General features: G+C 43.8%; 1 protein-coding gene across 1 annotated transcript; it reads right to left on the reverse strand.

Moving 5' to 3' along the window:
• Positions 1-6,452: 6,452 nt before the first annotated feature.
• Positions 6,453-13,799, reverse strand: suds3 (SDS3 homolog, SIN3A corepressor complex component). The gene is given in 13 exon segments (XM_079270473.1): positions 6,453-7,237; positions 8,125-8,209; positions 9,029-9,152; positions 9,768-9,789; positions 9,885-9,941; positions 10,097-10,102; positions 10,104-10,222; positions 10,454-10,610; positions 10,699-10,718; positions 11,401-11,472; positions 11,837-11,892; positions 12,004-12,073; positions 13,660-13,799. Coding segments are annotated over 13 exon segments (999 nt in total). The 5' UTR covers positions 13,772-13,799; the 3' UTR covers positions 6,453-7,138.

Raw genomic sequence — 13,799 nt, forward strand, 5'->3', positions numbered from 1 at the left:
AAAACGAATGAGTCTCTGCCCCAGTTATCGCTGGCTGGTTGCACTGCACAAATTGAGATCAGGCTAGTAATCTTCATTTAAAGTGTATTCACATATTCTGGCACGTTTGGTGCAGTTGATGTGAACTCCAGAGCCATTGCACCTTTCATTTAGTGACAACACCTGAACTCAGCGAGCAGACATACACCTTTGTGTTTGTTTTTGGTAATGAGTGAGAATGTAATCTAGGAAACAAGCAGGTTACCTTAGCTTAGCATCAAGAATGGAAACAAGGGGAAACAGTTAGCCTGATTTGCATGTTAAATGTGTGTTTAATTTGTACAAAATCCAAAGTGTATAAATTGATTTTGGTTTTAAACGATGTCCCAGTGTTTCTTTGAAAGGGCGAAGTAACCTCCACGAGTCTCTGCTGGTAACCTCACGGCGACAACAAGACTCCAGGAAAGTACCACTGAGAAATAATCCTGCACATAATCCCGTCCTACCCTGTAGCGACCCCCTTTCCCAGCATTCCCATCACCTGACCTTTCCCACCCACTGACTCACCTGCTGCCCATTTCCCTAATCAGCCTCGTGGTACTTATACCGGCCCATCTCCAGCTCCGAATGTGAATGTGTTAATTGAAGGAGAGATACATTTTATGTTGGCAGCATCTTCCATATGCCAGCCTGCCTCCCACAAGGCAAATCTGTCTTTTCAAGGCAGAGGCCTCTCCTGTGGTGATGGAGCACCTCGGGGAGCCCCATGAATGCAGAAATTGCATGCCACACCTTTTCTGAATAGCTATTTTCAGATGACTGCGTGGTCCATCTTTCAATCCACGAAAGCCCCCTCCAACCTTTTCTCCAGGTTTCTCTTTTTATCTCCGAATGCCTCTGAATAAAATATGCAGACAGCTGAGACGCCTCTCGAGAGGTTACCGAGGAAGCAGAGTTTGGATTCCTTTGGGGACCGTGTATGGCGAGAACGAGATGGCTCACTCGATGTCTTTCTCTTATCAGAGCAAATCTTGTCAGTGGATGAGTGATGTCACCTCTCCAGCTGGACGCCAATGTCAACGTGAAGGTTGCTGCTTGTAACGTTTACAAGTCATGGGGTTACGAATTCTCTCTACGACTCTTCCTTTTGGATAAACTTTTTGTCACCCTGTTAATTTATCCACGTCAAGATGATGGTGTAGCTCTGCGTCACTCACTATCTCGTCCTCTTGTCACTTCCTTGGGGAACGCTGATTGGTCAAAGACATGATAAATCCCACAAAAACTGGAATGCCACGCTGAATTCAGCTGTATCCAGTGAGCTACTTCAAAAGAATAAAATCTTTCTCGCTCTCTCACCTTTCATGTCGCGCATGGCTTATTCCTCTGAAGTATAAAAAACGTTATGCCCAAGAGGGTGTTCTTTAAAGTAGTTATTGCCCCTCCGGCACTTGTCTGGTAATGCCAATAATGACAGTGAAAAACTCCCTCTGGGGGGATTTCACCCTTGAAATTGTTTGCCATTTCTCTTACAAATCATCTATTCTGTATGTCAAGGACGAGTCATACTGACCCTGGCTACTGTGTGTATTCATCCGAGGCTAAATTACTATGTATGTGACATGTCAGGTTTAACGGGACATGACTGTACTCACCCATAGGTAGATGACTATCCAGAGGTTGACGGTGGAATATTAAAGCTACAACGTTACGACCTTTTAAGGCAGAACAAGTCGGGAGGCTTTTGAGGGATTGTTAACAAGGACGCATTGATGAAGTTTCATTGTATTGTTGTAGTTTGTCAAAGTGGAGCTATTGATACTCGGCTTGTCAAATACCGACGCTTGGTCAGTGGCCCTAAGCTTCAAACCATGACGCTCTAAGGAACCCCTTAAGGGTCAGTTTTGGTCGACTGGTTTCCATTGGAGTTAGTTGAAAGAGATGGGAATGACCGTTCATACACTGTTCGGTAGTTGTTTATCTACGACAAAGCATCATTATGATATTTAAAAAATGATCATATGCTTTGTGTGTAAAATCACAATCTCTGATGTAACTGAAGCTGTTTAAAAAAGTACAGTATTTCCCTGTGAAATGAAGTGGAGACACTCAAGCAAAGTCTCTTGCTTATTGTATACTTGTGTACATGTACTTGCATTACAGCGGAAGTCAGATCCTGGGAGCAAAAGCAGAAATGCCCCAATATTGTACACCGTATATGTATTGTCAGCAAAACATACTTTGTTATCAAAAGTGCTAATTAGGCAGAATAGCCCCTAGCATTAACATAAGCATGTTTTTAAATATTGTTTCTGGATTTTGTAGAGGTCATTTTACAAACTTTGGCACAGGACTGGATTAGTAAATCAGCTCCTCGGCCACAGACAGCCAAGACGCCCTGAGTTCACTGTGTGGTAATTGGTTTGTGGCATTTTTATTTCATGTACAATTCTTTAGGAATTTGGGAATGTGCATTACTAAATCAAACTACCACCTGGCATGATAAGTGCTCTCACACAGGTCCTGATTGTATCACCTGACACTGAAACCCTACTTGACCCTCAGATGATGTTGTGCTTACATGGTGCTTACCCCTAATTAGTTTTTCATCAAAGCTCCACACAACAAACCTCGGGCGAAATTATTCTCCAGGAATACTGCACATGTTGCACAAAGAGGGGGAAGAATGGGGGATTAACAGGTGGCTCGTTTTTCACCCTGCGGCCCCTGTGCAATGTTGTTAGGTTTAATTCATGTAAAACAGGAAATCATCTTTGTACATTGATCACATGTTTTGTGTTTCAATCTTAGTCTGTGAATGTGCAAAAATCACCCTCATGTCATTCAATTGTATTTGAGCAGATATACTAATTTACTAAACTGTTGACTTTTTTTTTTTTTTAATTTGCACGATGCAGTTGTGTCTCGCAATGTTCAAAGGGGAAATTGACACCAGTCACAATATCGCATGTTTTATTTGACAGGACGGAGAACTTTGAGCCCGAGGAAGTAAGAGCGAGCGGAGACGGCTGCATCCCTTAAAACTGTGGGGAGACGTGCTTCAAGTGCTCAGGGAGCTAAACATAGGCGTTGTTTAAAGGAGACCATCATCATTAGGTAATTCTCTTAGCAGGAGGGTTCAAGAGAAAACACACAGAGAAGTTTAATTTGTACAAGCTTAACTTTTCCTGGCTCTAACGGGGCAAACGCATTACTTCCAAACAGTCATTTTAATGGGGGATTCATGGACCAGATTCATGCTTCAAACTGCAAGAACAAGTGTTTTCTACTCGAATGAGATGGTAATTGGTGTTAAGCTGTTCTCAAATAGTTTGCTTAGGTTTTATTTTGGGAGTATTTGAAGTTGGACCTGTAGAAGCACAAGCGAGATACTCTTTCATCAAACAAACGTATCATTTGAGATACAGTCAACCCACATCAGAAGCTCACACACTGGCCTCCGAGACAAATCATTTATTTAACTTGGTTCTGCTTCATGTCATGCCTTTTTACTGCGAAACATCAAAAGAGCAACGAAACAGAATAGTGCTGAGCGTATATATAAATAACTCAAACCGTGACCTGATTCTGTAGCTGCTTATGAACACAAATGTTTAAAAATGATCAATATTGGCAAATCAGTCCAGTGAGGCTGCAGCTGTACCCGACAACCCCGAGTCAAATATCAAGAGCCAAACGAGGAACTGGTACTGTAAATTAAATTCCACTGACCTGCTGGAGAGTGATAAACTACAGGCACACACACACACACACACACACACACACACACACACACACACACACACAGCCTACCGGGGTTGTCAAGGAGCTACCGTTCCTCTCTTCAGACCACCACAGGGAAATCTGAGTCTGCCTGGATCCCACTCGGTTCCCAGCAGATAGCGCGGAGCGAGATGCAGCTCCCCGCCCTGTAGCCATGCAACAGAGTGCTAACATGCAGTGGAGCGAATGCACAATTTAGGGGGAAGAGGATGAAAGAGGGAAATTCGGTGCTGGAACTTGGGGCTGGTGGTAGATTGCGGGTGGGGGGGGGGGATTTTTTTGAATTTTTTATTGATGCCCTGGGTGAATTTGTATGCACACAAGCAACAACCACCAAAAAGTAGCCTATAACAGCTCCAGTGAGGCTTAATTACCAACACACCTAAAACCACAGCCGGAGCGCGGTAATGACCTTCTTTTTTGTTTTCGCGCATTGGTGAGTGTCAGCAGGTGTTTTACACACTGGTGGTGAATAGAAGTGGCGCACGAGGAAAACCAATTGATTCATCACCAGAGAACCGTCTCCATAAGTGCTCCCCGCTCCTTCCCTTTGCTTGCTCAGCATATTGATTCAAGACAGTTTCAACTGCCACCTGCTGTGAAAGCTCAAGACTGGTACAATCCCAACAAGCCAGAGATGGATCATTAGAAAGGCGGGGATGTGGAGGAGTGCGAGAGCTGCTGCGCGCTTAAATGTGAAGATTACAAGGCGGTGAAATGGGTCATCGACACACCACCTAAGTGTGTGTGTGATCTGGGTTGTAAGAAAGACATGGAAGTCAAGTGGGAGTGAAGCATCATTTCCCTGTTTAATGGTGCCGTATCGGGGAGAACCTCTCATGATGGCCTGTTTTTGTAAAATGAACTTACATTTAAAGCCCGGTTCTTAATAATAATAACTATACACTCCAAACAGCATGACAAAATGGGCCCGTGGACAGTGACACAGACATGTGGAAGGCCCCCCATGCACCCCCGCCCACATAAGTCAAGAAACCTACGACATGACTACAAACAATATGGCCGTGTCTCTTTGTGGTCAATTTGCATCCGTTAGTGATCATTTTGTGTCTTTTTGTAGTTGTTCTGCATATCGTTGTTTTTGTTTTCCATCTGTTTGTGGCCCTTTTTACATTTCTTTAGTTATTTGATTGACGTTACAACAAGAATATAGTTTAAAGTCACTTCATACAGATGTTCCGCCGGCTCATTCGTCCATCCTTGATAAAAAGCCAACTACCTGTCACCTTGTGACTCTGGTGGGAGCGGCAATGAGAGGGTCCTGGGCCACCGATGGATGCATGAAGAGAACTTGATCCAGCGTTGGAGGTGAGGGCCGTTCATTACCCGAATCGATCGCACTGCTTCCGCATCAAGGGGCCCATAGAGCATGCGCACTAGCGGTTCCTTTAACCCCCCTCCCCTTGCAGCTTAATCTTGGGCTCATTTACATGAATGGAACACGGAAAATAACTCTGGGTTTAAAACTTTTACGACCTGATGATTTAAATAAGGGCTAGTCCAGTATTTGGACTGGGAAGTTGATTGACCTAAAACAATTGAAATGACAGTCTCTTTTCCAATGTAAGTCTATGAGGAAAAGTCTTTTTAGGCCACATGGCATCACATGAAAAAAACAGAAGTTGTAATTTTACATTTTTGGCCCTGACATTAAAACTGACTTGAGAGCCGGGTGCAGTTCTTGGGGGATCGGGGCCTCACCCCGCCCCTGATTCCAGATCAAATAAGAGCGGCAGTGATGAAACACAGGTTTGATGCCAAAAGACTCACAGGAAAGTGTTGTAGACCCCACATTAAGGTGCCTCAGTGTATGCCATTCTGGCCTCAACCAAAAGCCAGACACGGGATGCAATAAAGGGAGCAGACGGTCATCACAGTCACTATCAGCTCATTTCATGCCGTCGCAGAGACGAAGCAATCACACCTGACGGCTCCTGGACAACAGGCCTTTTGAGACGAGCCTTGCTTTTTGTGCGGCACGGCAAAAAAACAAACAGTAATTGCCCTCCTTGTCAAGCTGTGTCATTAAGTCAGGCGAAGTGAAACATGCCATCCGGTTGAAGTGATAGGATACACGAGGGGAGGGGGGGGGGGGGGGGGGGGGGGAGGGGACGACAGGCTGCTCGGCCGGCAGAGACCTGTGCTGAATGTCAAATGATTCAGCTGTTTACAAAGTGGAGGGATGGTTGACAGCAGCAGTGTGTGTGTGGTGACTTGGTCAGGTTAATTATATGGAAACGCTGGCAAATCAATGTCACATGGAAAAATACACAGCAATTCAAATGCATTTGTTTACCTTACATTAACATTAATGATCAAGATATAACCAAAATGTGTTACCACGAGCATGTTCTCACATGTGCACATGTTGTAGAACAGTTTCATAATCCTGGCTCTGTCTGTCTTTCAGGAGCAGCTATGATCACTATTTCTATGTTAACAATGGATCAAAGAGCTTCATGTGAAAGGGGTCGCGCCTGAAAACCCTCGGAGAATTACCTCCAGACTTTCACCTCTGCGTTTTGGTTTTTCGGGCTCACAACTGATTTCCAGGCAGCTGTTTTCAGCGGAAAGAAACATTGCGATTGAACATGGTGTAACAATGAATGTTTCAATGGCAGCAAACTTTGTGGATGTCAGAAACATTAAAGCTAATTCAAGTCATAAAATGCAGAAAACATTTTAATAAAATGTAACACGGTACAAATCAAGAGTCAGCTCTCAACACGCAAACACAGTTGAACTCATGATCGTTCGCATGTGAAGAGGCTCACACTAAATAACACTTTGTCTTTTCAAAAAAACTGAAACAAAAAGTAGGGTTTTATACAGAGGATTTTTTTTTTTAGGACAAACCATCAAAAAGGGCATCGTTTGAAAATGACTTCCTGTTTACAGAAACGGACTTCTTTATTGGAGGGACTCGTGATAATCATCCGAACCTACACATCTTTGTATGAGACACCTTGAAAGGCTCGGAGACTTCTTCTGTGGGTCAACATGAGGCTGTCGAAGAACAATAACTTAATGCTGAATGTAAAGAGGACAGAACGGTGTGGAAAAGTCTTGTATGACCACTGACTGCCTTCTCACACGAGCCACATAGTGACAAACAATGCTGGAAAAACAGCCAGTTACCACTCGTGCTGTATGATCATCTGGTTTCTGTGGGGAAACGGATACAACCTGGTGAGATATTCTCGGCCACGGGCGTGCATGTTTGTGTAATGGAGGGGGGGGGGGGGGGGGGGTAGTGAATATGATGAAGAATAAGAGGCCACATGTGAGATGCAGCAAATAGGGAAACAGTGGATGAACGAGCGGGCGGATGAACAGATGGGGGTTGGGTAATATTTCACGCAGCCGACCGTCGACGGATGACAAACGCTCCCCTCTGCAGCTGTCCCAGGTAGATCCTCATCTTTGTACTGTCGCTCGTCTTCCTCACCCAAATCTGCAGAACAAAGATCAGACATTTAGGAACAAATGTATTCCAAAGCAGCCGTCAATACAAACCACATCCATGTCCAATACATTTTAATCTGAATGCTCCCTGGTAAGGTGAACTTTCCTTTTCTAGTGATCACTCCTCCTTAGCGATAGTCTTGTGTTGGTTATTGATGGAAATTAGCACTTGTAACTCAAACACTGGGAGAATAAATCTGTGGCTGGCACCTCTTCCCCTTCCAACCAGCCAACATGTAAAGCTAGGGTTGGTACTCTGTAGAAACTAGCAAGAGTATCCAACCGGAAAAAAAAAACTTTTCCAATGAAAGTAGCTCGTAGCATTAGCTCCAAAAGTCTCCCAACACTGACAAAGCCACTCCCCCCACATGATCGTAACAACAAACATGGCTATCGTTAGCACTCACAGCTGTCCGACTAGCAGTTTGTGGAAGATTTAAGGGACGTGTAACGTGCACACGGGAAGAACACACGCAGGCAGGCAGGCAGGAAAAAACAATACATTTATTTGAAGATCGCTAACCGTAGTTTAAGATCGCCGGTATTCTGTAAAATTCCCATTGAATATAACTGACAAAGACAAATGAAACTCAAACAGGAGGAACTAATTATTCCGCTGTGGATTGATGCACATTTGGCGTCCTGGTGAGTATTTACAGTAGCAGGAAGGTGTTTGTGGGATTGACTCAAAATAAAGTCGTGCGAGTGTCACACAGCGCTACAGTGTGGCTCATTTATGGCAGATGAATAAAATGCATCAAGCTTCGGCTACACCGACAACACTTAGAGGGATTTGTTGACAGTTTCCCCCGCCTCATGTTTAATGCAGTAAAGCCAGTTCTATGAGCAACAGGAGTCAAATGCAGTGAAACTCACCTCATTGGTGCCCACTGAGCTAATGACACAGCTAATCTTTGTGTTGTCCTTTGACTCCAGATAGATGGCCTGGCTCTTGTGGTACCTGAACACAAAACAAAGACAGACAGGAGAGGGGTTCATTACACATCATTTTAGCCAGCTGAATAAACCACATTCCTCCTGAGGTGGCACTAAATAGAGAATTGGACTGGAAAGTCAAAACAAAAAGGTCTTTTTTTTTTTAATGGCTCCAAACTGTCAAGAGGACAGAACCAACCCAGGGGAAGAGACTGAAGACCAACGCGTTTGATCATTAAGGGCCCACTGAAGAATAATGACGCATGCGTCTCCCTGCAGCTCTCTCTGGAGGCTTTCCGGTGGCGTCTTCTTCTTCTTTAGCGAAGAATAAATGAGACTTGGCCTTGACAGAAAAGCACACGTACTTCACAGCTCGCTCCTCTCAACTTCCTCCGTCTGTATGAGCAGCTAATAAGACCGAATGCTATTACTGTTACTCTTCTTCACACGACCTTCTGTTCTGACACGTGTCTGACGCAGAGCTCTGCTCTCAAACAAAAGGTAACCGGAGCTGCGTCTGGTCAAGGATTTCCATTCTTTTCATCTCTTCATCGCAGCAGAGCCGACTCTAAAGCAGCTGAATACTTTCTGAATATGTATATTTTTATGGTGGCTTCAAGCACCAGCGCGAATCAGTGGCTCCTGAAGAAATATCTCTTTCTGTAGCTTAGAAGAAAAGCAGGCTGCCATATCAAAGTGGTGTCTTTTGAAGACCAAGCAAACACCAAAAAGGCAGTAAACACGTGGCAATGTGGCCATCTAGTGGTGGCACGAGCAGCAGTCGAGCTGTGTGGGGAAACGGCGTGATGGGATGTCAGTTCTGAGAATGAAACTAGGAACTCACCATCTCTTGTCGTAGTAGAGCTTCCCCTCCTCGATGCGGGCCTCGTAGCGCTGGGAGGGGCTCTCCATGGGAGCGGGGGGGATGCGCTCTGGAGACGAGGGCGACACTGGAGAGGGAGAAACGCCTGCGCATCGCCATGCAACACGCACGTACAAGTTTAATGGTTGATTCTAGTTTTAGGACATTTTTGGAAAATATTGTAAGCTTATTTGATTTCTTGCCGAGACGAGAAGATCAATACCACTTTCCTTTCTGTCCATTTTAATATGAAGTTACAAGCAGCAGCCGGTTAGCTTAGCTTAGCATAAAGACTGGAACCAGGTGGGGCTGCCCCTCTTAGTCAATTAGTCGACTTATCTGTCGTTTTAGTCTTCGTCAAACAAGGTATTTTTTCAAAATTTCCAAAATAATTGAGGAACTGCAGATTTAAAGCGGTGCTTTTGAAAGCCGTGGAATGTCACTGGGAGTTGAAAAACATCATGTTGACTGTGTTATGGGGGATTATGGGATGAACTGTTTCTTGGCTGGGAGACTTCCTGAAGTCTCTGCTGACCAAGCCAATATTCCAGTCTTCGTGCTAAGCTAAGCTAACCAACAGCTGGCGAACAGACATGGGAGTGCTGACGACTTTCTCATGGAACTCAGCAGAAACGGTAACGAACGACCATTCGTGTCCTGAACTACAGATCTCATTCTGCATTTCAAGTGGAAATTAAGCTGAAGGTGAGCGTTGACATACCTGGTCGTTTTGGCGATTTAAGCTGTAAAAGAGAGGGGGTGAACATTTTAGAAGACATAATCAGACATAGCAATCAGCGGGGACATGCACAATATCAAGACATTCGGCAACACTTACCTTATTAAGTATTCTTAAATCTTCCATTATCTGGTCGTCCGACAACAAATAATTTAGCTGAGGTGTGAAGAGTTAAGGAAGCATTTTTAAACAACGTAGCTGAGAAATGTAGCCGAGCCTCTGATCTACCCTGGACTGAAACTAAATATCTCCCATCTTGAGAAAATACAGATGCTACCAGTACAAGTACTACTGAACACGTTGACCCTCACAGGTTCATCTAAAGTTTATGTGAAGGATATCTGGTGCAGGTTTTCTCCGTTTGTCTGGTATCGGGACCGGATCGTTGGGCCGTCTCCTCAGCTTCCGAGTCATGATCGGTTTTACCTCCATGGAGTCTGTGTATGAGCAAGTAACGACAAACTGAGATCCAACAATAACACACGGATAGTGTCAAACACTCTCAAAAAGATCAACCTTTGGAGTTTATGAAAAGCAAACATCCCGCACAGACAATTCAAAAGGACCGACATCTTAAATGACTGCATCTGTCCTACTTTAAATCAGACAATGTCACATTAAAACTCTCATTTCCACTTCCAGCAAGTCCCTGATTAATAATGTCTTACCGCCCGTCAGCTCCATTGTTAATTTCTCGTTCTCGATCATCTTCTTCTTCTCCTCCAACTCTGCAATTAGGTTTTCCTTCAGTTCAACCTTTTTATCGTCAAACTCCTTCACCGCTGCCTTCTTCTCCTTGATGTAGTTCCTCTCCACCTGCTCCGTCTGCACCACGATGAGAGAAGGAAATGATGTTTCGTTTGTAAAAAGTTAATTCCACAGAAACTGCATCAGCAGGAAGAACTACACTCACCTCAAGTTGGAGAAACAGATCTGTAAAGGAGGAAGAAAGAAATATCTTTAAACAAACAAAGTAATATTGACTGAGAGCACAGAATTCTGGCACACACAGGAAGCAAAGACCCAATGAGTCAACAACAATATGGTAACCGATATAATTAAAACAGTGAAACGGTGGACGAGGGATGGGTTGGGAGCAGAGAACAAAATGTGATCTGTAAGTTTACTAAATGATGTCTGGGTAGACGCTGTGCTACTTCATTAATATTGCATGTTGTCACACTATTTGTTTTATTTCCCTTTACTGCAAATACAAAATAAACAACTTCTATCCTCACTGTCTGGTTCAACCCCTCTACTCGGTTTAAGTCAAATATTTATTCAAACAAGATGGTTTCACTCACAAAAAAAAGGGGGGAAAGGCATTACTTTGAGCAAAGACTACAGTCAACCACAACATGTACATTATTACTGCAATAATACTAAAACAACCTCCCTACAGTTTATAACTCATCTTTGTTTATCCACAAGCTCTTGCATTTGGGAAAGTTTCCTTTTTCTATTTCACATCTGCCAGCTGTTGATTTGCAGCACAGTTTATTACCAAAGTTCTCCAAACAAAAAACACAATAAAGCAGGATGCACATCAAAATTGTATTCATGCGCCGAATGCACCAGAAGCAAAGCACAGCGCGTTCCTTCTCTAAATACTCGCCTGCATTTCGGAGTCTCTCTCTGTACTGCTGGTCGAGCTTCTTCATCCTCTTCTGATACTCCTGCAGCGTACCTGCAAAGAGCAAACACGAAGATCCATGGTATTGTCTTATTACGACTTAGGTGTTCTTGTAGGGTGAGAGCCGGTAACTTCAGAAGTTATTCAACACCAATATCGAGTTTGTTTCTTTGCAATACATCGGCAATATTTCTCGACAACTCACCTGCAGGTTTTGGCATCCTACACCTGCTGCTCTCATTACCCACCCACAGAATAGACTAGACTAGACTTCACTGACATTGCACCTACATTTACAAAGAGCCCACAACGTGTCACGCCACTATTTTCAGTTGGGATCTGTCCTGCAAAAACATCTCCAATGAAAATCAACTCCTGACACACCTCAGATCTAAAGAAAAAGATTCAAACTGATTACCTTCTTGCAATTGCTGCAACTGTCTTTTCAGAGAGGCCAGTTTATCTTGGTACATTCTGCAAAGAAATAAACCAGAGTTAATATCACATAACATTCAAAACGTTCACCTTCAAATATATATTGAATTAAAGTTAAAACAGTGGATAAAGGATTTGCAAAGCACTTACTGCTCTTTGATTTCAACATAGTCATCCTCGTCGTGCTTGGCAAGGTCTGTTTCACTGGCATCTTCCGTGTCTGGAAAAAAGGTCACGACAGGACAAGAGTTGACTCAATATTCAAAAGGATTTCTCAACGAAAACTGATTTTTCTTTTTTTCTATAAGATAGTGCACGTGTGATCATTCCAGCATGCTGGACCCGCGAGATCATTGTGTAGCTTTTTTGTTTAGCTTTTCCACAATACAATCCTTTAATGCAATTAAGTGTAGTCCGCAGACAGACAGCAGAGATGTGCCAATCAACGGACGTGCGTGGCACCGGTAAAGTAATGGTGTAACACCAGTTGGTTAGAATAGGACACCGGGTGGAAATCCAAACTCGCCACGGATGATCATGCATTATTTATTCTTGGATCGACAGCAGGACAAGCTCATGCTGGAAAATGTAATCAGACGACATTTAATATAATTCGCAACATAAGTATAGCTGTTAATTTAGAGTATCGCGCATTTGCCGCACGGTGGGATTAATCAGAAACGGTTCCCGGTGCTAACATCGTACTGTCAGTCCAACAGCTAGCATGTTTAAGCTAACGTTAGCTGTGATGTGGCAAACTTTGAGAGCCAAGTTTTATAAGCACCGGTTATAACCCTATATGTCAGACAGGCGTTACCTTTAGAAACACACAAGAGAAGGGCACAAGGCCTAAATCGCGTTAAAGCTGACCCAGCAAGCTTTCATTTTCGGTTAGCATTCGTGCGCTAGCTTGAGTTAGCTCGGTCTCGCTGTTACAAACAGTAATTCTAGCTCACGTTAGTCAAGGCACAACGGAACCGTCAACATGTCTGGAGGAGGAGAGGAAAAATAAGTCCAGCTGGAAGTCACCAAACGAGCTAACCTTGTAGTGCTGTCATCGCCTTTTCTCTCCTCTGGTCTCTCTCTCTTTCACTGCTATCCGTCCGGTCTCATTGAATAGTGTGAAAAAGGGCAGTGCAGTGGACACACAGCACGCGCAGGGTTTCGCGTGCCGTGCCGTGTACCTGTCAATGCTCGAAGCTAACGTTACGTTAGCTTAGTTGGCTAATTTGACGCTATGTGGAATATAATTTGTCCAGATGGGCTGTGACATACCTACAGATCATTTTAAACGGAACGGATTGTATTACACAACAACGTAAAGCCAACCTCCCAAAGTAACGTGGTGGAATACACGCGTAACGTTAGTATTGACACGCTAAGCTAACGTTAGTTAGCTTGTAAACAAACGCGAGTTTGTTTATTATAGTTAACCGTTGGCTCAATCTTCTATGAGCGCTGGAAAACTCTAAACCAGTGTAAGCGGTTTAGACAACGTTAGTTTGTACCATCCGCTCCTGACATGTTTCTTGATTGTCGGTAGTTAGCTAACTTGTTATGTAGCTTGCAAGCTAAGTGCGTGCGATGAAAGCTAGCTGCCTAGTTTTAGGAGCAGGCAAATTTGATTTTGAAAGTGCAAAAAAAAACACTGTTCCAAGTCGAGTGTAATCTGTAGATCACTTCAAACGCGATCGTAAAAATTAACTCAATTCACGCAATAATCGCGCGCTTCCGTTTCTTTTCACACAAGCAGACAGAGCCCCACTGTCAGGGAGCTTTTGGTCAATACGTTGAACGTATTTTTACCTTCTTCCGAGTCTCTTCCTCTGAAACTTCGGTCATCGTCGTCCTCCACGCTGTCAAGTTCTTCCTCGTCGTTGTAATAATCCACCATAGGCGATAGCAAAGTCGAAGCCATTTGTTCGCTTGGAAAATGTAAACAAACA

Source organism: Melanostigma gelatinosum (genome assembly GCF_949748355.1).
Source record: "Melanostigma gelatinosum genome assembly, chromosome: 6".
Taxonomy (NCBI): Eukaryota; Metazoa; Chordata; class Actinopteri; order Perciformes; family Zoarcidae; genus Melanostigma; species Melanostigma gelatinosum.